General features: G+C 41.3%; 1 protein-coding gene across 1 annotated transcript; it reads left to right on the top strand.

Annotated features, from left to right (window-relative positions):
* Window positions 1–559: 559 nt before the first annotated feature.
* On the top strand, window positions 560–22642 carry thbs4b (thrombospondin 4b). The gene is made up of 21 exons (XM_074690140.1): window positions 560–697; window positions 3471–3721; window positions 6518–6620; window positions 6794–6876; window positions 6990–7041; window positions 7140–7291; window positions 11172–11309; window positions 11506–11583; window positions 11698–11850; window positions 11949–12053; window positions 12130–12237; window positions 14292–14451; window positions 15537–15655; window positions 17609–17661; window positions 17755–17948; window positions 18775–18953; window positions 19043–19091; window positions 19190–19386; window positions 19531–19703; window positions 21387–21526; window positions 21757–22642. Exons 1-21 carry the CDS (start codon window positions 679–681, stop codon window positions 21792–21794), a joined length of 2544 nt encoding a protein of 847 aa, XP_074546241.1. The 5' UTR covers window positions 560–678; the 3' UTR covers window positions 21795–22642.
* Window positions 22643–23026: the final 384 nt, after the last annotated feature.

Below are 23026 nucleotides of genomic sequence, written 5' to 3'. Positions count from 1 at the left end.
TGCTTTCAGGCTACTTGTGCATTCATCATGTGAGCAGATGGCAGACTAGAGATTCACCGCACATCCTCTCACAGCCTTTCCAGCTCCCAAGTCACTTTATTAAAAAGAGAATCAAACCATAAGCAAAGCGTACGCTGTCTCTCTGGCATTTTACTCCCACTAAGCAGCCTGTCAGGAGTAATGTCTAAATTCTGAGCTAAGAGCTAACCGATAGTGAAAACTGGAGATCACATGCATTTCGTTGACTTTGTCGAACACTAACAATAAAATTTTATAAAAGCATACCTACATTTCTACATTGTTTTTTGAGCCAACTCCACTGACTGCCAAGTTCTGTGCTGCAGGAGCAACAATCACAGGGTCAACATCATCATCTTGTTCTGGTCGACTCAGTGTGTGTTTACTCTGCGATCGAAGCATGGCTTCAGGTTGTAAATATTCACCTCACCATCCGTTTCTCATGTGCTGTACACTCTCTCTATCCAATCTCCATCCCTAGTCTATGATCTGCTCACATCACCCGACTGCCTGCCAGACCTGCTGCAGGGGGGTCTGGCTGAGCAAGGCGTGAACGAGGCTTTCATCCTCACCTCCTTCAAGCTGCAGCCCAAGACCGGAACGACGGTGTTTGGCCTGTACAACCCCAGGGACAACAGCAAGTACTTTGAGTTCACCGTGATGGGGAAGCTCAACAGAGGTAAGGGGAGATGAAAGGGGCTCTGGTGCACTTTAAAGCTGCTGTGATAAATATTTCTGTGTTAGCACGGGGTTAGAAGACTTAGTTTAAAGTAAAAGGGGTCAAGTAAAAGCACAAAACCACTGAGACTCACACTCAGGCTTTGCATTTTCCAAATATACACACAGACATTTGGCACTTTTTAGCTCATAACTTGATTTCCCAGCCTACAACCTTCATAGAACTACAAATGTGGATGTAAATCTGCCCTGTGCACTCATGTCACAGCCTCAGCCTACGTCTGTTAAGCCCCGTTTTCACTAAGCGTTTGGTTCGTCCCAGCATCACATGAATTTTACGGCATTTCTACTGTCTAACCCCATGAGAGATCTCCAAATAACCAAGACGAGCCATCCCACTTTTTGGGATCTGTCCTTAGGGCCATGCCAAACTAAACTGATCCAATCTCTGACTGACTGAGCCACAACACTGCAGACTGTTGATTGGTCAAAAGAATCGTCACTTACTTACTTGGCGTTTTTCTTCTACATCGCATTTATTAGTGGAGTATACTGTGTCGTGCCCCTATGGCGTCACGCTATCATTTAACAGATGCGGCTATCGGCATCTGACTTACAAACCGTTTATCAAGAGGGAGCGCGGTTGGCTGCGGACGGATCCAACCCGTACCAAACTGTGCTGATCTGAAGCGGGTTGGTGGAAACACAGCTTTTGTTCATCCAGCAACTTGCTGTCAACATCCCGGCTACCCTGGCATACTCGTGACATCATGTCTAGCCTTTCAAGACCTATCTTCACACAATAAGGAAGATGCCACGTGGGACATGTGGGAACAGGCAACTTTGGCGGCAAAGCTTCTGAATAATTCCAGATTATCTTATGGGTGGGCTGTGGAGTTTGTATGTTGTCCTTGTGCATGTGTGGGTTCTCTCTGGCTTCCTCCCACAGTCCAAAATCACACTCGAAGGTTGATCTGTTACTTAAAAGCTGTTGTTTCCATCAATTGGTCCAGTATGGATCAGTAGAGTTTGGTACAGGTCTGATCAGTAAAGCCTGATCCTGTTTGTATTTCCACAGCCAACCTAGTCCTTCTTGGTGGGCAGTGCATAAGCCAGAGGCTGATGGCCGTGTCAGCTACATAATAGAAATAGAAATAGAAAATACTTTATTTATCCCCGAGGGGAAATTCAGGAGTCACCACAGCATTTAGGAAAACAAAAGTAAGAAAGAGTATAGAAAGTGCAAAAAGGTCCATAAGAAATTAGATGACGACATCCCGTCCACCACTCGTCCGTCAGCCACGTCCGTGAACAGCACGATGCCGCTGGGTTAGCACGGCTAGCTTGTCCATCCCCCGGGGCTAGATCCCACGTTCCCAACAACGATGGATGGAAGGGCAGGTCCACGTCGTCACCTCCCAGCTCACATCCGAGAACCAGCACGTCGTCCTCACCGCCTCCTCCTCAGCTCGAGGGAAATCATCAAGCCCTACACTAGTTAGCATTGACATGCTACAGGCTGCTAACAGCTAATTTCGCATGTAAACAATGCAGCCATGGTTACATGTAGGATCTCCAGACAAACACAGGAGAAAAGTAGTAAAAAATATCGCCGAAGCTACAAAAAGTTTGGTGTCCGTGACCAACAATGAACCATACAAAGTGATGATCCACTCCAAATACAAAGATGACGAAAAAAAGACGAAAAAAATCACAAGAAACGGACAAAGAGGAGAGAGCTGCTGCAACAGGCAGCTTCTTGGGCAGCGCCTAGCAACGGAAGTAGTAGTAATAGTGTGAAGGCATAGCAGCATGACACAGTGTAACCTGCAAATAAATCCAGTGGAAAAGAGAAATGTGACATTGCCATTTTCTGAACAAAAAGAAAGTTATCTTCAGAAGTCGACTGGAGGTTTAGACATGGCAGGGTTGTGTGATGATACCATCGTTGCACGGGACGTGACAATTTAACCATTACATGGGCTTCAATGTTTCTAGCTCCACCTTCTGTGGTTGGATTGGTTTGTCTGGCACCCCAACAGAAGAGTACCAGAAAGTGGGATGGTACGGGTCAATCATTTGGGGACATGTCCCAGTTTTAGTCAAAGAAAATGCCACAAGATGCGTGTCACACCAAGACAAACCAAACCACTTAGTAGAAACTGGGCTAAAAATGCTGGTAGGTGTGAGTATGTGCGTAAATGCTTGTCTGTCTCTACATGTCAGTCCTGTGATAGCCTGACGACCTGTCCAGATTTAATCCCACCTTGCACCCAGTGAGAGCTGGGATGGACTCAAGCTCAAGCTTATGTATTTAATTCCTCAGAGGTTGAAGATCTGACAGCTGTGATCAGGTTTAGTCTCTTGGTTGGTCCCTGTGTTTTCTTGGTAAATATTTCCTGTGATTTTCTTTTAATTTCCTGTTTTCTCAGCCTGTAAACTTCTCACTGCGTTAACTTCAGAGCTAAATTGGTTCAACATGATTTGCACCCAGGCTTGATTTTATAGAACATGTGTCTTTTGAGATTAAGGCTTCTTGTGAGCATAATCCATCCATGACTTGTTAATTATGGTTTGAGCAAAGTGTTATCAAGATGAATTATTTTTTTTAACCTTGCTGTGTTTGGTCCCATCCCCTCAGAGCGACTGCAGACGTAGACTGCAGCAGCCTCTGAATAAACCTTTAACAGTAAATTCTTCCTCTAAATCCCTCTCCTCTGTTATCTCCCCTTCACTACCGTCACTTCCTCCCTCCTATCTTTGTCCTCTCAAAGCTGTGTTACGATACCTGCGGAGTGACAAGAGGATGAGCTCGGTAACCTTCAACAACCTGGTGCTGGCAGACGGCCAGCAGCACCGACTGTTGTTCCACCTGAAGGGCCTCCAGCAGCAGGGGCCAGGAGGGGTGGAGCTGCATCTGGACTGCAGGCTGGTGGAGACCGTCAGGGATCTTCCGGCTGCTTTCCAGGGTTTACCAGCAGGTTACGGCACGGTGGAGCTGAAGACTATGCAGGCGAGAGATCAGGTAAACCAATTCTGAAAGCATTTTCTGATCCCACAGGAAGTCGCTGGGTGTTAATCACAACAATCAACTCAAAGTCAACCAATCACCTTATTTTTTCCTCCAATCATGCCTACCTTTCCACAACTCTGGCCAACATTATCACCATCATCATTATCTTAGTTCTGTGATGATGAATAAAACAAATAGTTTCTCTCTGCATGCCAGAGTTATCCTGCACACAGATCATCATCTGTTTTTTAACAAGAATCTAATCCAGATTCGGGTCTAATCCAAAAAAAACTAAATGAGAAATGGTACATTGATGTGGAACGACAGCCACACTTAGCTTTGTTACAGAACACATGCGCACAACCAGGCACATTACAGCAATTACAGCTTTACAGCATCCTATGGTAATTCTCCAAGGACATACAAACAAGCAAGACAGTCTGTTTCCTCAACATTTGCAACTGTGTGCCTGAAATATCTGCATTGTAGAAATATATCTACCTAGACAGTGAAAACAGTCCAACAGCCATAGGTAAATTATGCAGTACAACTGTTGGACGAAGTGGCAGCAACAAAGCTGTGTTCAATGCAGCCAATTTGGTTCAACATTCCAAAAATCAACATGCAATGTAAAATGATACAGTACTAATGCCCAGTACTGGTACCCAATGGTACCAATTTTTGGTACTTTTTAGAGTTTATGTGCTAAAAAAATATATTTTTTTAAGAATAAAATATCCAAATTTTTCAATTAAACATATTCATTCTTCTATATCTAACCTTGCAATGCTGTGTTCATGTCCAGCCTGGAAAATCCCCTACTCTTCCAGTCCCTCACAGTCACAAAAATGCATTTAGGCAGAATTTGTTTGGTACCTATAGAAGTACCTAATTCAGTACCTATCCCTAAACGTTGTTCACCAACCCCAAATTCACACACACCTTGTGTGCGCCAAGGCATCAGTCATCTGTTCACACAGCATACACTGCAATCTATCTCCCGACAATACTATGACTCTGTTCACCGCTACTACGATGTGAGTCTATTTTTGTCGGAGTACGCTGCAGGCACATGTCAGTCTATGCAGAGTAGAATGTACCAAACAGGAAAACAGACATAAAATGAACTGAAAATCTTGTTGATTTCAAAATAAAGCCCCATGTGCTGGCTCCCAATCATAAAAGTAATTCTTGTTCACCCAAAACTACATCATAGGTAGAGGTCGACCGATATGGGTTTTTTTGGGGGCCGATGCCGATGCTTTCCAAATTTGGGCAGCCGATGCCGATATGCATAGCCGATTTTTCCAATTTGATATTCAGGCCGATTGTTAAATAAATATATATTTATCAAATTTTTGTGAAACGCAGCAATTTCTGAGCAACTAAAAGAAATCTATTACAACAAGTCGTGTCCAGTCCTCTGAACATTTATTCAGCTTTCAAAACAATGACATATTTTGTCTGAGTAAACACACAATGTAACAAGCAGTAGTAAACATTCACACTCTTCTTAAAATGTCAAAAAAGAAATTTAAACTTATTAATATAATTTGAACAAAAGTATGTAATGTATCCAAGTGGTTCCACAAGTTTGAGGTGCTCATCTTTTTTGTGCCTGATCAAAAATTACGTAATTTTATACAACGGATCAAAAATTCGTCTTTTTAAAAGAAAATACGGCCGATGGCCGATAGAGACAAATGTCCAAATATAGGCCCGATATATCGGCCGGCCTATATATCGGTCTACCTCTAATCATAGGACCAGAAGTCATTAGAGGGTTGGACTCAGACGTGATCCGATGCCATGGGCGAAGAAAAGTTTATCTTTGAGGGGAAAAACTTTATCCCTGCAAGACATTTGTTTTTCATGTAATCTTGCATATTCAGCTGCTATGGTGTGTGCTCTGCTCTGCTCCAGAGATGGATCCAGTGTAAATGGTCCTGCACTGTTTGATGGTGCAAAACCGCCGTGCGCACAGAGAATGTGCAAACTGGGGGTAGCAGGAAAGGCTGCTCTGCTGAAACCAAACTACTTTGAGCTAAAGAAGAAAAGATAGAATACTCATGAGCATTTAGCCCAAAAAACTTGCAGAGTGGTTGAATTCAACACAAGGAAAAATTAGCTAATCTCTGTGGCAGATGATGCAGGTTTATGGGAAAAAAAAGCCCAAGGATTTGGGGCCAGAAATGCAGATCCGGATATCTCTAATACTAAAAAAGAGGAACTAATCTGCCTCATATCAACACAAGAATCGGTTCTGCTCTAGACTGCGCCAACATTAGAAATCTTTACTTACTTATTGGTCATTTCAATGTGTTTCAACTCTCACAGATGTACCAGTTGGATTGCTTTTGTCAATGCTTCAACCCCAAAATCCATCACAAGCTCACTACGTCAAAATTAATTGTGGCAAAATTTGGCTTCACTTTGTTACAGTGGTATAGATGAAGGCATGTCATCCATATTTCAACTGTATTCACAGTAAATGATCCCAACTTTTCAACAGTCAGAGGCTTTGTTCCTGATCTGTGTAATTTGTTTTCTGTCATTTCACTTTGGAGCTTGAATAAGATGTTGTTGCCTGGATGAATACTTCACAGCTTTTTCCCTCAAAAGAAAATGAAAATAATAATACGAGTGCATTTGATAACATTTCCTGAGGCACAGTCACCACAGGTGCACTTACTTTGGAAATTTAAGTGCCTGTAAAAATCTTAGAGTGACTACAAACAAATGTGTCTGTCTCTAATGGATTTCAGCGTTTCCAAATCGCTTAGTCATCCACTTGTTTTCCTCTAACAGGAGAGTTTAGACGAGCTCAAGCTGGTGGTCGGGGACTCACTCGAGAATGTTGCTTCAATACAAGACTGCCACTTCCAACAAAGAGACTCCGTCCAGAGCCTGGGTAAGAGTCCTTCTGTAGACGTTAACACCCACAGAGATGGCCAAATGTTTCCTGGGACAACAACCCCAGCAGTGAGGGAACAACAGTCATTGTTTGTCAGTGGCTCGAGAGCTGTTTCAGAGAATCCCCCACCTCTGCGTCAGTCAAAGGAAATAACAGTCTCTTTCTCTCAGGGGTCAACACGAAGCAGCTGTCCAATCAAATGCTGGAGTTAACTAAGGTGATAAATGAGCTGAAAGACGTCCTCATTCAGCAGGTAACTATTTCTAACAGTCCCTCTGAGGCCACTTAATCCTGCTTCCTCCCCTCCTGACCTCCCTGACAGCTTGCCTGCCTGCAGTAAACCTGTTTATGTTTGACCCCTTTCAGGTCAAAGAGACCTCGTTTCTCAGAAACACCATCTCAGAGTGTCAGGCCTGTGGTAAGATTTCATCCTGACTGATTTATTTTGCTTTGTTTTGCATGAAATTAAAACCATAGATACTGGATTTAATCTGCATGTCTTTGTTTTTTTTAAAGGTCTGGGAGGAACTGAGATAGTCAAACCCAGGTGTGCTCCAGGTGTGTGTTTCCGGGATGATATGTGCGTTGAGACAGCTGATGGTGTTGAGTGTGGTCCGTGTCCTGATGGATACACTGGGGACGGTTTCAACTGTGATGATGTGGACGAGGTAAGAAGAAAATAAGGTGTGAAGTTCTGACCTTAAAGAGGAGTATTCTGATCTTCTTAGAATTTATTCTGCCCCCTCTTTAAATAACTCACAGATATTTTTCTCTCACTGTTTTTTTTTTTTTTTTAAGAAAACCCTTACTTCAGCTTCTATCTGAAACACTTTGTTTAAGCTGCTGTCCCTTTAAGGCTCCCTGCTCCACAAACCCCCTTCTCCTTGATTTGGCCATATCTCTCGAGGCCTGTTGGGGACCGATCTTGGTGTTTGAGGCCTTTTCTCTCAAGTGTCATGAACCAGTTTGTTTATCCTCGCCATTTCAGCAAATCTCATTAAGATTTCGTGATGATCTCGAGCTATTTTTGGAACAGTGTTTTGATCAGTTTACAGACAGACTCTGGGATTTTTACAACATATGAACATATAGAGGATTTAAAATATGCAGACTTTTCATCTTTAAGTGACTGTAAGGAGTTAGAAAGTGATCTTGAAAAAGTCTCCCTTCTAGAAACACTGCAAAAAACTAAAATCCTCTAAGTGTTTTTGTCTTGTTTCAGTGCAAAATGTCTTTTTAGACTTAATATGAGCCACAATCACTTGACCAGTCTAGAAGAGTGTCTTATTTCAAGTTATTTAAGACAAAAATGAGGTCTGAATTGCTTAAAACAAGTAGAGAAAAATCTGCCAGTAGGGTATGAGAAATGTGCTTGTCGAGACTAAAATACTGTCTTAATACAAATACATTTTTCTTACCCCACTGGCAGATTTTGTTTTTACCTATAACAAGCAATTCAGAACTCATTTTTTGTCTTTAAATAACTTGAAATGTGACACTTTTCTAGCCTGGCCAAGTGAATGTGGCTCATGTTGAGTCTAAAAAGACATTTTTACTTGTTAAGATTTCTTTTTTTTTTTGCAGTGTATATGCCTGATTATAATCAAGACTTAAAAATGAGATTATCAGCACCAATATTGCTGGTTACAGGTTATTTTGAATTGCTACTTCTTAGCTTCCTGATCGGATCGATTTATGTCACATCTAAGTCTCTGTGACAACACCACGCTGGCTGACTAAGTTTAGTCATGAGAAGAGAAATCTGTGTTTTTCTCTGGTGAAAATGATTTCTGTGATTAATTTTGTAGTGGTGGTGGACACTGGAGCCTAACTGTCAGTCAGAAAAAGGACAGAAGAGCAGAAGAAAGATAAACAGGAGAGAGATAGAGCACAAGCTAAAGGCTAACACAGGAGCTAAACTGTTTGTGCTAATGTTCATTTCAACTCACAGTCAGCAGTTATTCTGCAGTGGTCTGTTCAAACTTGAGAGTCTATGAATAAAATGAAGAGTGAGGTTACGTTAGCTCTGATTGGTAGATGACTGGCAGGACATAACCAGGATTAACTGATGTTACACATTACAGACACGTCTTAGAGCACAGGACTGACAGCTGTGCTGAATATAGACAGCTACTAAACTGCAAACTACTAAATACAAACTGACAGTGTTTACTTGTTGTCATGTTAGCCTACAGATATGTCGGCGCACGGAGCTGCCGATAGTAGGGTTGTCACGATACTAAAATTTTCAACTCGATTCCAATACTCAGGAAAATATTTGATACTCGATACTATTTTCGATACCAAAAGGATAAAAAAAAGAACCCAATATTTAAAAGAAACATATTTTTTACCCCCCAAAAAATGCAAATATAACCTCTGTTACAACATGTAACAATTAACAGCACCACACACAACAAATAGTTGTGTAAAAAGAAAGTTTGAGGCCTGTGTACACACTGAAGACATTTTTACCAAATTTTTTGTCTGATTTATGCACTGTCCACTAATACAGCCCTGAGACCCACACACCTACACAAAGTGAGTATCTTATCCGGATACAACATTTTAGTATCGATACTTTTTTAAGTATCGATACTTTTGACAACCCTAGCCGGTAGCACTACATATTGCCAGCTCTTACAACGTTTGCCTGTTGTCACATCTCAAACCGTACCGCTATGTAACTGTGCTGATGAATACCTTACCTTACCTTACACACGCCTCACTAAAAGTAATTTACTACAGTGTGCGTGACACTCAGGGCCACAAGGTGGCAAGGCAGCCCACTTAAAACAGATCCTCTTCATAGCATCTTTAATTTCAGCATTGTGACTCTGTGTTCATGTTTGATGTATGAGAACGCAGAATACCTCTCTTTAATTTCAATGCGATCGACTTGTTGATGCTGACGGTGCCAGTTTAAACCTTTGGTCCCTTTACACTGAAAGTTGGCTTGTAAAGATAAAAACAAACTAATTGGGATAACAGACATATTGGCTCAGCCTTACAGTGCTGAAGACCGTTTGATTATTGTTCTGAAGCCGACCAGAATTCATAAATATTTTGGGAAACAATTTGTACTGTTGTGTATCCAAATCCAAGCATATCAGCGTGTTCATATTCTGGATCTGGATTGGAATAAAAAACTTGAAACAGCTTGTTAAATCCACCCAAGCCTCCAGTATAAACAGAAAGGATGCCTCAAGGGCATCTTTTGGCAGCAGCAGACACCGTGCATGCATTTGGCTCACAAACAAGAATAAGCGAGATGTATTTCAGTGCTTTGACGTAAGAGCCCTTAAAAACCGAGCAATAAATATGTTGATCAACAAGCAAAGCTGAGAGTCCAACAGCCAACATTTGGACCATTTCCCCAATATTGAGCTAAAAGAGGACATGAAGCCATGTAATTGGGGGTTGCATAATAAGAAAATTTGTTCATTCCCCATGAGGTGAGTCTGAGCCTGAGGCTGTTTCTCTCCTGAGAGAAAAGTTTGTATATTTCCACACAGACATTCTGCCACTGTGTAGACAAAGCAGTGATCTGGGAATGCAGTTGGTATTGTTTGTATTGGATGGGCTAATTAAAAGTATTTAACAGGCATGGAGAGGTAAAAGGAAATGAGGAGAAATAACATGCAACATAGATCTCAGGCCAAGTCATACACACTCTGGTCTTTACGTGCAATTATTTTTCTAAGGGTCAGAAAATAAACATGCAGAGGAAGCAGAAATTTACATTTCAGTCTATTGTGTAAAAATAGATCTCGCAAGAGAAGTAGACTAATGATTTCATGAATACAAAGCTGCATTTAATATCTTTGTTCTTCAGTTTTGTCTCTCCTCTGCTCCAACAGGCGAGGTTAAAAGTCTCTGGAAGAAATTCAAAAGATGATCTTTTTTTGTAAAAGACTAATTGTCTGAGTTTTTCACACCAGTCTTGGAAGAGATAAATGTCTAGCACTGGCAGATTGCGATCTGTGCCTCTTCGCTGCCAACTTCTCTGTAATCACAACCTTGGTTAGCATGAATCCACATCCAGCCAAGACTTCTTCTTCTAAATTATGTTTATGTTTAACAAAATAAATGCTGTTATATCTTTAATAATTATTTCTAGAGCAGTACCTGTTCATATTTTTCTGGTATGTCTTTGTTTTGCAGTGTATAGTAAAAAACACAGAGGCTTCACTCTAGCTTACTTACTTAAAAAAAGTTTTTAATTGATTTTCTTGCAATTCGTTGGTTTCAGATGGCAAACAATTATGATGCAGATTGGAAAGAATCAAAAATGCAAGTTTTTTTCCTTCATAAAGAGGAAAAAACATCACATCAAATGCATTTTTTTTTTTTCTGATGCATTCGGCAAATCTAAAGGATGTTTGCAATTTGCATACAGTGGATTGTGTTCCACCTGTTTTTGCTCTCCACACTGACCGTTTTTACCTGCATGCTACTATTTTTAAAACTGTGAACTATCCATTAATAACTAAACTTACATTACGAGACCTGAAAGCCTGAACACAACTTGTGTGCTCCTTCCTCCAGTGCCAGTTTAACCCCTGCTTCCCTGGAGTGAAGTGTGTGAACACTGCCCCGGGGTACCGCTGTGACGTCTGTCCTCTGGGCTACACTGGGCTGGCTGTGGAGGGTGTGGGTGTCCTGTTTGCTCAGACCAACAAGCAGGTGAGTGGATGGAAAAACAGAGGACTCAAACATTTTCACTTTAAGTCTATTAACTACAGATTAAAGTCTTTATAAAAAAAGAGTTCCCAAGAAGAAACAAGGTGAAATTTAAGAAAGCAGCTTTAAAACTAGAGTGTAAATATGTTAAAAGTAAAAATTCATTTATCACCTTTATTGTTGTTGTTGTCTAACTCAGGTCTGTGATGATGTGGATGAATGCAAAGGACCAAACAACGGGGGCTGTGCCGCAAACTCAATCTGTACAAACTCTGTGGTAAGAACCTGAGAAATCAGAGAACTACAAAGGGTTAGAGGAGGACAATTATTGTATTTATGTGTCTTACTACCAGCTGTCCAAAGGAAACCAGATGTGTTCATTCCTGCACAGGGCTCTTACCACTGTGGCAGCTGTAAGACAGGTTTCACAGGAGATCAAGTGAAGGGCTGCAAGCCAGAGATCAGCTGTGGAAACAGCCTGACCAACCCCTGTGATATCAACGCTCTGTGCTCTGTGGAGAGGGACGGATCCATCTCCTGTCAGGTGGGATGTGTTTTTAAACACGTACTAACGTTCCGAATAACACACAAGTTCCACATATCAGGACTTTATGTACCATCGTCTGTGATTTATTCTGTTAGTGTGGAATCGGCTGGGCAGGAAATGGATACCTGTGTGGAAAAGACACCGACATCGACGGCTACCCTGACGAGAAACTGAAATGTAAAGATGCAAACTGTAAAAAGGTAACAGTCCTAAACCTGTTCAAACCGACTGTCAGAGTGTTTATTCCAGTTACTGAATTTTAACATTTCCTCACAGGACAACTGCATCTTCGTTCCTAACTCTGGTCAAGAGGACACTGACAGGGACGGGAAAGGTGATGCCTGCGATGAGGACGCAGACGGTGACGGTATTCTGAATGAACAGGTTGGTGCGCATTTTTCGTTTCAGTTGAAAGCAAAATAGCTTTTGAAATGATGAAGCTTCTAAGAATTATAGATGAAAACATAATGGAAAAAGTTCCTTGTTTCATTTTGGTAACATTACTTTACCATTTCCTTTTTTTATGTATTTAATAATAGATTTTTTATTTGTTTATTTCTTGACAAGCAAATTTCTTGCACCACTGGCTGAAAAAACACACAGAGACTTTATCTTAGTTATACTTTTGGGATGTTTATGATCTCTACAATATAGTATTGTATTGAAAAAAAGGTATTAGCTTATTGAAGGGGCAACTTGTCATTTATGGATAGGAGTACATCGTTCACTGTAACAACATTAGACTAAGAAGTCACAGCACCTGAAACATCCAATTGTTTACAGCAACAGTAATTAAATCAAATAAAACAATTTTTTTGGTCATAGACTGTATAATAATTGGATGACATCACTCATCTGTTTCTGATACAGAGTTTTGAAGCTAGTCATCAATGGGGGCCATATTGGAAATGTTGACTCAAGAGCTTTAAGCCTCACTAATAGCTACAGGGTGCTGTGCCTGTCACTCAGCTCAGCTGTGCCTGTGACTGGACAAACCCACCAACTTGATATTTGGAAACTGCTGAGTTATAAAGAATGCACCCCATGTACAGAGTATAAAGATTTAGGAATGAGCTATTCAGATCTAAACTGGTATTTGAACCAGGCTGTAGACATGTTTATTAATGCTGTAGATATCTTCTTTTTTTTGGCTTGGTGTGTGTGTGGTTTCTGGTGTTTCTGCAGCGAGTCTCAAGTGGACACTTGAAAAACTGCAGTGGGCACTTCTGTATGGGCCTTATTTCCTACAGCCGGCGCTTGATGCTTGGTTTTGATCTTAGCCTATCTGCCCAAAAACAGTCATTTAGAAGTCATAGACAGTGTGCAAAATACCCAGCCGCCATCATGGGGGTCCACTCTAACTAGTGCTCCAGTATCAGGCTGAAGTCTTACACAGCATGCATGTTTACAAGACCACAAGAAAAACACACAGCAACTGGTCTAGCATCATTATAAACAAAGCTGGACACAGCTACAGGGCGACACATGTGCTTCCCTCTGGTGCGGTCACACGCTCATACACATACATGCTATGAGCTAATATTCTTCTGTATTCTTATGTGTGAATAAGATCTTTACTGTGAACTTAATCAAAACAAACATGGCATGCTTTCAAATCACGTGTGGTGGCAATGAGCAAGGGAAAAAAGATGTCAGCAATACTATTCAAGAGACCCCCCAAAATTTTGCAATTGAGGTTTTTCAGGAGTCGTTTCACACATTGGTCTTAGACATACTGTAGTGTCCACAAATCACAACATCAACTTCAATCACAGCAGAAAAAAATGAAGGAAGCCCATGTGGAAGAGCTACTTCCTGCAGTTCCTCAAGTGTCCACTTGAGGCGGGCTTCATGAGACGAGGAAACCTGTTCCTCTTTTTTCTTTTCTTTTTTTTTTTCTTTAATTTAGGGCTTAAGAGTCTTGTGAGCACACTGGAGCTGTTAGCTAGGAAGCTAAGAGGCTAACGTCTTTCCCTCTTGTTGGGTGGACTGAAGGTTAGGTTGTTTCAGCACTTCGAATGTGCAAACTGGCTTTGTTGAACTTCAAAATTCTGGCCTCTCTGAGACTATATTTAGGCTATATGTATGTATGCACTGAAGTGAGGTAAAATATGCTGATATGTAATCTTTATGTTTCATATTTCTGGATTTGTTATCTTTGAACAGAGCAATGCTAACTCTACCCCTTGTTCTATGTCTCTGTGCTAAGCTAGGCTAACTTGGAGTTAGTCGTAGCTCTAAGTGGAGTGTTAACATTTTATTCAATGTGAAATGTTTAAATTCATTCCTTCAAGAACAGTTCTCTTTACTGGTTGATTTATTGTGTTAGCTTCCTGCTGGCAAGGACAGTTGCACAGATAAAGAGGATGTGGACAAAAGCAAACACACAGAGAGTCTCATACTGGGGATGACGTCTTTGTTTTCTCTGTCCGTCTCAGGACAACTGCTGGTTGAAGACCAACGTGGATCAGAAGAACAGCGACAAGGACAGCCATGGCGATGCCTGTGATAACTGCCGCATGGTGGAGAACCCTGACCAGAGGGACACCGACAGTGACGGCAAAGGGGACGCCTGCGATGACGACATGGATAATGATGGTATGAAGAGAAATTACATCACTAACACTGACGTTCATGCTTATATAACCAGCATCACTGAAGGCATTCACTGTTATAATTTATTAGTCTGTTCTCTCTTCACACTTCCTCCCTTCATTAAATAATACAACACACACTCGCACAGACGTAGTTTAGAGACATTCTTCACTTCGTAGCTCTCCAAGTCATGCTGCAGAAATATATTACTGTGCAGAAGTAAGGATGCTTTTAAAGCCAGCTAAGGTATGAGTAACAGCACTGCAGAAAATAAGGCCAACAGCAGTCTGACCCCAGAGCGAGCACAAGCTTTGATCATCCAGCAGCGTGATTACACCTCAAAAAGCCCCACAGGAGAGAAGATAGCTTTTCCTTATCACTGCCGCTTGACCTTTATGCATTTGTGGTGCTGCTGCTGCCTCCATGCGATGAATGGAAAAAAGCATCCGAGCACAAACTGGAGTTCACAGAGTAGAAAGTGCAACAGTGCAACCAAGAGGTGAAGGCATGAATTACAAGCAGAGTAATTATTCATTTAATCAACGTGAGGTTACATCTTAATGTATCAACGTATCTGTGCGTTTCTTAATGAAACATAAATTGCTCAGCGTGAGTTTTTCCAAAAAATAATGGAAAGAGAGATTATCTGACCTGCTTTCATAAATCACTTTGATTTATTAAATCCATGTAATAATCAGCGCCTCTGCACCTGGTAATTAATTCACAGCAACATGGGGTTTTGTTATGAATGGCTGCGACCAATTATTCTGACTTTCATTATCAACCGTCTGAGATTATTCAACTGTTAACTGATGGGGATAAAAAAAGAGAGGAAATAGAAAAAGTATCCATCACCATTTCATTTTCTTTATCAGACCAGAAGCCTGAAAAATCAGTCACATAGGAGATAAGAAAAAATGTAGAAAATCATCACAAAAACTGTAAAATGGTAAAACGGATCAACACAGTGTCATCTGAAAATGTCCACATTTGTTTTTATTTACTGTGTTTAAATATTCTCATTAGTAACAGTCAGGAGTTATTCAGAGTGTGGCACTGACAGACTCCCCTTACTGATTGGTTCACAGGTCTGAAAAACTTTCTGGACAACTGCCAGAGGGTCAAGAACCCAGATCAGCAGGACCGTGACGGAGACGGAGTAGGAGATGCCTGTGACAGCTGCCCTGACATCCCAAACCCAAACCAGGTCAGACTGAGCCACAGAGCTGCCGTTAAAATTAATGCAATGCAGGACTGGCTGAATAACAATTTTAGTTTGGTTTGGAGGAACCAAAATGTTCATAGTAGCCGTAACTGTGGTTCACTGATCCAACTTTTTAAGTCCCCATACCTTGAGTTTTGGTATTAGCTGATACTAAGCAGCTCTGATACTAGTGTTAATTTAACAGTCTCTATTCCTTAATAACAACTGGCAGCATCGTAATGCTCAAAAACATTTTACATGATGTGCAAGACAGGTAAACAAGGTAGTCGGGGTAGTCAAGGTCACTAGGGTTGAAAAATTCCAGGATTTTTTTTTAAATGGGAAAGTTTCTATGGGAATTTTCAGAAATTAACAGGAATTTTCTGGAATTTATGTGACAGGATTTACCTGGTCATATACATGTGTATATTTTGGTATGTTGAAAACAGACATACATGCAAGTATGTCTAATGCAATACTTTTGAAAGAAATTTTTTCCCTAACTGAGTCTAACTGTTGTAAATATAGGCATAAATATTTGTTGTAACCTCTAAAAATTACACACATTTTGATGAGCATTTGTTAGTTAACTTAAATGTGTCCAATTCTTAAAGTTATATTCATAAATATATTAAGCTCAGTATTGTCATCAAAACTTACCCTGATAGGACTTCTAGACCCCAAATCCAGAAATGTGGTCTCAGTGGAAATGCTTTGGGCCGGTCAAGCAGTGACTGGTGATGATCAAATGTGCTTGGAATTGTTTGCACAAGTTTAAATGAAAAACACCCTGAAAATTTTACAAAATTTCCTCGTCAAAATTTCCCAGGGATTTTTAGATAATTTATTGTAGTTGACTGCAAGAAAACCCTGAAAATTTCCAAGATTCCCACACTAAATTTTCCATGGACATTTTCCTTAAATTTACCGGGAATTTTCCATCCCTTTGCAACCCTAGAAGTCATATGTTGTTGGATTTTTTTGAAGTGTCTGGTTTCGAGTTGGTCTTTAAATGAAGAAAGTGAGTCAGAATTTCAGGTGTTGAGAAAGTTGGAGCTGCATTGGCAAAAGCCTTGTCTCCAAGGTGCCTAATAAGAAACTTTGTCCTGGTGATGCTGGTGAGGAAGTTGGCATTTGATAATCAGAGGTGGCGAGGGTGTTTGAAAAGACTGGTGAATTTTAAAAGGACGAGGTTATAAAGAGGTTTTTAGAGGAGCTTGAAACGGGTTCTGTGCTGAACGAGGTGCTGAAGAATAGGGGTGAAGTGAGCTCTGAAGCCAGGGAAATATGAAGATGAGACTAATGATGTTTAAGCAGCTTCAGGCTTTCTAGATGAGCCCGATGGATCTTTCCCAATGGATCGATCCATTGCCACAATATCTGATCTGACTTTTTGAGACTATATCGGACTAAAACACAATACCAGGATCATACTGACACATCTAAAACGGATTACTAAATCTTCTTTCTTTATGTGATGTGTCAGTTCAGGTGGTCAAGGATTAACACACATATCGAGAACAAAATCTTCAGACTTTGGAAGTTGTTTTGCTCATAAAGCGGAATACTTCATTGCTCAGTTTTAGAGCTGCCTAGCTGATGACACTTTGTCCCTTTACTGCGAGCAGTAAGTTGTGATGCACACCTGTAAAAGATAAACTGAGGAACGACACTGCTGAAACTACAATTGCTTTTCATAAAAACATTGGAGTTTATACTTTGTTGCTCCAAAACAAAGGAAAACGTTTGGAGTTGTAGTTATTTAAAGGTCATTATGGTCTCATTTTACTGGTCTGGCCCACTTGGGCTTGAATTAGGCTGTATGTGGCCCCTGAACTATAATGAATGTGACACCCCTGATCTTGGGGACACGTTTAACTTTAAGAAGGGCTTTAAACCAGGAATTTTACTCTTAAAGGAGTCTGCACACTAAAATACTCTGTGCTTGTGTTTCAGTCTGATATTGACAATGACCTGGTTGGAGACTCGTGTGACACAAACCAAGACAGGTAAAAAAAAAAAAAAAATCCAGTCTGCCTTTAACTCTGATCACTTCTAGAGATCTTGATTACAACGTGTTATCATGTCACTTCCTCCTGCAGTGATGGCGATGGTCACCAGGATACCAAGGACAACTGCCCTCACGTAATTAACAGCTCCCAGCTGGACTCTGACAAAGACGGAATGGGTGACGAGTGTGATGATGACGATGACAACGATGGGATCCCTGACATCCTGCCACCCGGACCAGACAACTGCAGGCTGGTACCAAACGCTGACCAGACTGATGACAACAGTGAGTGTGAAAAATGCAAAGGACTTGTAGCTCCCACTAAATCAGCTCCGTCTGAATTCAAGCTGAGGTGTCGGGCTTGTCTGAAAACCAATGAGCTGAGACACATGTTGACTTCTGATGTCCGTTCATGGGGAAAAGTGGGAAGTTAGGGGGTGCAGTGATGCAAAATGGAGAATGACCTTCAAGGTGGTCCAACAATGTCCAAAAGTTTGACAATAAACAGGCACAAGAGGTTAAATTAGTCAAGATGTCCGCACTGCATTAGGTGTTAACTCATTTCTTAAACATACCATACATTTTATGCTAAGAACCATCGATTGTAGACCTTTAAGAAGCCAAAGCTGCAGTTCATTCACAGTCTTATTAGTGTATCTGTGAAACCAGCACGGCAATTTCTGATTCTGGAAACAACATCCACAAAACAGGATGCAGAAAAGAGTAGACTTCAAAACAGTCCATCAGCAAATAGCCTTCTGGCAAATGAATAGCTCCCTCCCAAATAAAGGACTTTTTTTCACACTTTGACAGCATACTTTGGCTGATTTGTATTCTGACCTCGCAGCTCGCAGCTTCTCAAAAAGAGAAATCAATTTCCTTTGGAGGCCCGCCTTAGTGACATTTTTGTTGAAGCCGGTTTCAAATCTCCTCGTCGTGACGAGGAACAAAACACATTGGTTTTCAAAGAAATGAAAGCAGTGAATCACTTTGCATACTGATGCAACGCAGCCTACACTTTGTGATCATGATACAGAAATCCTCTGCCTTTCTAAGAGTTAGACTGTCCGAATCCTACGTAGATCTGAATCTGAGCTCTGTTGTGTCTCAGATGATGGAGTTGGAGATGTGTGTGAGTCGGACTTTGACCAGGACAAAGTGATCGACAGGATTGACAACTGTCCCGAGAATGCTGAGGTGACCCTGACTGACTTCAGGGCCTATCAGACCGTGGTGCTGGACCCTGAGGGTGATGCACAGATTGACCCAAACTGGGTTGTTTTGAATCAGGTGAGATTATGAAGAGCTGTCCTCCTTTAAGCAGGAGTCACACACCATATGTTCAAATGCTCAGAGTGTTCACACTGTCTTTCCTGCAGGGGATGGAAATTGTTCAGACCATGAATAGTGACCCTGGACTTGCTGTTGGTAAGCTATCAACTTGGTTGAATTTGGTCACAAATATGCAAAAAAGTTCCTAAAAGAAAAGATAAACTTGGTATAACTACTCATCCGTCTGTTTTCAGGCTACACTGCTTTCAGTGGCGTGGACTTTGAGGGCACATTTCACGTGAACACAGTGACCGACGACGACTACGCCGGTTTCATCTTTGGCTACCAAGACTCATCCTCCTTCTACGTGGTGATGTGGAAACAGACCGAGCAGACCTACTGGCAGGCGACCCCCTTCAGAGCTGTGGCTGAGCCCGGCATCCAGCTGAAGGTGAAGAAACAAATCATGTCATAAATCCCCGGAAGCAGAAGACAAACTATTTTTATCCCCCTGACATATTTTCCACATTTCTGCCTCTCTGCTGTCTGTCTGCTTTCACATCCCACACCCCTCACTTCTCTCCGCTCCTGTCAGGCTGTGAAGTCTAGATCAGGCCCTGGGGAGCACTTGAGAAACTCACTGTGGCACACAGGAGACACCAATGATCAGGTGCGTCTGCTGTGGAAGGACCCCAGAAACGTGGGCTGGAAGGACAAAGTGTCCTACAGATGGTATCTGCAGCATCGCCCACAAGTTGGATACATCAGGTACAACTTCTTATTCTGGATAACATCTTAGAGATTTATAAGAAAAGTTTATAACATTTCACACCTCCTCACAATTAGCTTAGCTTGGCTTAGCTTAGCCTAATAAATTAGTAACAGGGAAAGGCAGTTTGTTCTCACTGAAGATGATGAACCAAAGACAAATGCATATCAAAGACTCTTTATATGGTGGCTGATGGTCCATCCAGGTTCTGCTCACCTTGTGACATCACAAGTTGAGTAACTAATATGACATTACCAGCCCCCTTACCAGGTATCTCCACTCTCCACTTCTATATCTAACTCTACTAATTTGGATTTAAAGAGGGGGTAATGTGCTTTTTTAACTCTTTATTCTGGTCATCTGACGCCCCCTGGTAGCTTTGTACAATTAAGAGCTTGGAAAACCTGACCTGGTGTTTTAGAAAACCCTTGTTTCAGCCTCTGTCTGGTATACTTTGTTGTGACTGCTGTCTCTTTAAGGCTCTACAAGCCCCCTTCCCTCTGATTGGCCAGCCCACTGGAGGCCTGGCAGGGGCAGAGCTATGGGCAGACCTTGGTGTTTGAGGACCGCCCCTCCAATGTGTTTAATGAAGCAGTTAGGATGTCTCTTTGCAATGACCTCATCGTTTCAGCAAGTCTCGTGAAGATCTCGTAAATATCTCGTTTTCAAAAACAGAGTGTTTTGACTAGTTTACAGATTCAGAGATTTCTCCAACACACGAACATGTAGAGTTTGGAAATCTGCACATTTAGGGGTTGTTTACCCGACGACAGTTTTAGGGTGAAATGCTTAAGTATTGTTGCACTTTGGTATTGCTTTTACACAGCAAATGGCATTTAAGCCGACCTAAAACACAAACTTTGAAATCAGCCTCTAGTGGATTTTTCTGACACGCCACCGTTGCTGTGTAAACAGTAAGCCGGTATTTTGAGTGGAAATGCTGGTGTCACGTTCTGCTTCCCACAAGTGCATACAACAGCACAACAGTTCTGCTGGTACAATCGTCACAGACTATCATGTTGTGCTTGTGCTGCTGAATCTGGGGTCTTTCTTTAACAAAATGTGCATCTGTTGCTCCACATCTGCTCTTAGCATTTACCAATACACCAGATGATCGGCTCAACTCTACTTCAGTGGAAGTCTACCAACAGCTGCTTCTGGACAAAACAGTTAAAGCGCCACCTACAGGCCCGGCATGCTTACTACAGCGTTTTCAGTCCTCAGTTTTTCCCCGTAAACGCAATTTTATTTCACTGTGTTTACCATTTTTGGATCAAATGTTGTCATGTAAACAGGGCCTTAGTCTGAACATCCAGTTACTTTATATCCATGTGTAAAATACTGGAAAACAGACTATTTAAAGAGACACACAAAAACAGAACATCCAGTGAAAAACATTGACTGAAACATGGTGAGGACTTTTCATTTCAACAACAGGGGACCGTGTTAAGTGGCTGCAAATGAATATGATGTGTCACCTTATCTGCTATGATTTAGAGTTTGTTGACATCAACTTCATACACTAACGACTGCTGGATTCCTCCTACACATTTACAGCAAAGTCATCTGAGTGGTATCAATCCTCATCAAATGCTCATAAAGACCAGGAATAGGTTTTTTTCATGGAAAGCTGAGGAGAACTCTCAATAAACAAGTAAATAAAAATCTCATTTTCCTTTCAGGGCCCGGTTTTATGAGGGAACTGAGCTGGTGGCAGACTCCGGTGTGATTATTGACACAACCATGAGAGGAGGACGACTCGGTGTCTTCTGCTTCTCTCAGGAAAACATCATCTGGTCCAATTTGAAATACCGCTGCAATGGTAAGGAAGCCTTCATCCAAAATCCACTTAGTTCTGTGATGACTTGGCGTCCCCTGGGACACAGTCTGTCCTCTTTGCTTCCTGTGAAACTCTAACTGCCTGAAAAGTGAGACAGTTTGAGTATTTACATCCTATAATGTTTCTACAATAACAGGACTACAGCTGTGAACTGGATTGTCCTCGTTTAGTTGTGGAGTCTGTCTCTTGATACGTCTCTCTTTGTTCCGCAGACACCATCCCAGAGGATTTCCAGGAATTCAGCAATTAGCACGCCGTCAGCTCGCTCTGAAGATTATGACCCCAGAACTCTAAATAATGCTGTGTGTGGTTGTGCAAGAGTATGTGTACGAGTGTCTGTTAGTTTGTGTGTCTATCTTTCTTTGTATTGATGTGTACAGTTTCTGTGCATTTATGAACACAAGTTTTGTACTGTATGTGCCTATTATCATGTCTGTTGTCTTTTTCTGACACAACACAAACAGAAATACCTTTAAAACACATGGCCTTTATTGCATTTACAGTGCAAAAACTGAAATCTAAGCAAGTGTTTTTGTCTTATTATAATTTACAAATTGTCTCAACAGCTCTCATATGAGCCACATTCACCTAAAGGGTCCTTAACTTAGACTGTATAAAACATGGACATAGTCTCCCAATGTCAACCGTCTGTTTGTGTTTTTGACAATGAAGCACATCGGCTATAGCGGCCATATTGGTAGTGGCAAGGGCTTCGCCTACAGCTATAGGGCACCGGCCATCACGTGACCCTCAGCTGTGCCTCTTATTTGGGGAGCTCGCAATCTTAATATCATCTGAATGGCCGCATTAGAAAAAAAATCACCCCCGTACAGTGGATGCTGATAGTAAAATTAGTGACTCAGACAGAGACGTTTTTTTGAACCAGGCTGTAAATAGGTTAATTTCTGCTCTTGAAAACAGCTTTTTTTGGCTTGGTGTGTATGTGACTTCCGCTACTTCTGGAGCCAGCCTCAAGCGAAAACACTCAAGAAACAGCAGATTTTAGCAGTTCAGCATTGTCTCATATTCTTAGACCGGAGGTTGCTGCTTGGTCATTCGACATGTCTTATCTCAGCATGTTAAATGATGAAAATGATGCCTGGGTTGCTTAAAAAAAAAAAAATAGAAAAATGTGGGAAAGAAAAGCTTACATGTTTAGTTTTGTGATTCAGAAAACCTTTCTGAGGATACATGACAAGCATTTTTTTCCTGAAGATGGGGTTTTAAGACCTTTAAAGACATTTTCCAGACTTCTCATCCACTGCAAAAAAATGAATTCCTATTGAGTGTTTTTGTCTTATTTTTTAGTAGAAATTGTCCTATTATACCCAATATGAGCCACATTCACCTGACCAGTCCAGAAAAATGTCTTGTTTCAAGTTATTTAAAGACTAAAATGAGGTCTGAATTGTTTTTAACAAGTAAAAAAAATCTGCCACTGGAACAAGAAAAAAATGCTTGGAAGTAGAATAATGTTTTAAA

The sequence above is a fragment of the Halichoeres trimaculatus genome, unplaced genomic scaffold (assembly GCF_033239565.1).
Source record: "Halichoeres trimaculatus isolate MK-OKI-2021-1 unplaced genomic scaffold, fHalTri1.1 fHalTri1_scaffold_16, whole genome shotgun sequence".
NCBI lineage: Eukaryota > Metazoa > Chordata > Actinopteri > Labriformes > Labridae > Halichoeres > Halichoeres trimaculatus.
The sequence above is the reverse complement of the archived record's forward strand: the minus strand, read 5'-3'. Positions and strand labels throughout refer to the sequence as shown.

Bases quoted from the DNA above. Each gene is read 5' to 3' on its own strand.
- thbs4b (XM_074690140.1), top strand. The intron at 12,054-12,129 runs GTAACAGTCCTA...ATTTCCTCACAG, and splicing joins AAGATGCAAACTGTAAAAAG to GACAACTGCATCTTCGTTCC. The intron at 14,452-15,536 runs GTATGAAGAGAA...ATTGGTTCACAG, and splicing joins TGACGACATGGATAATGATG to GTCTGAAAAACTTTCTGGAC.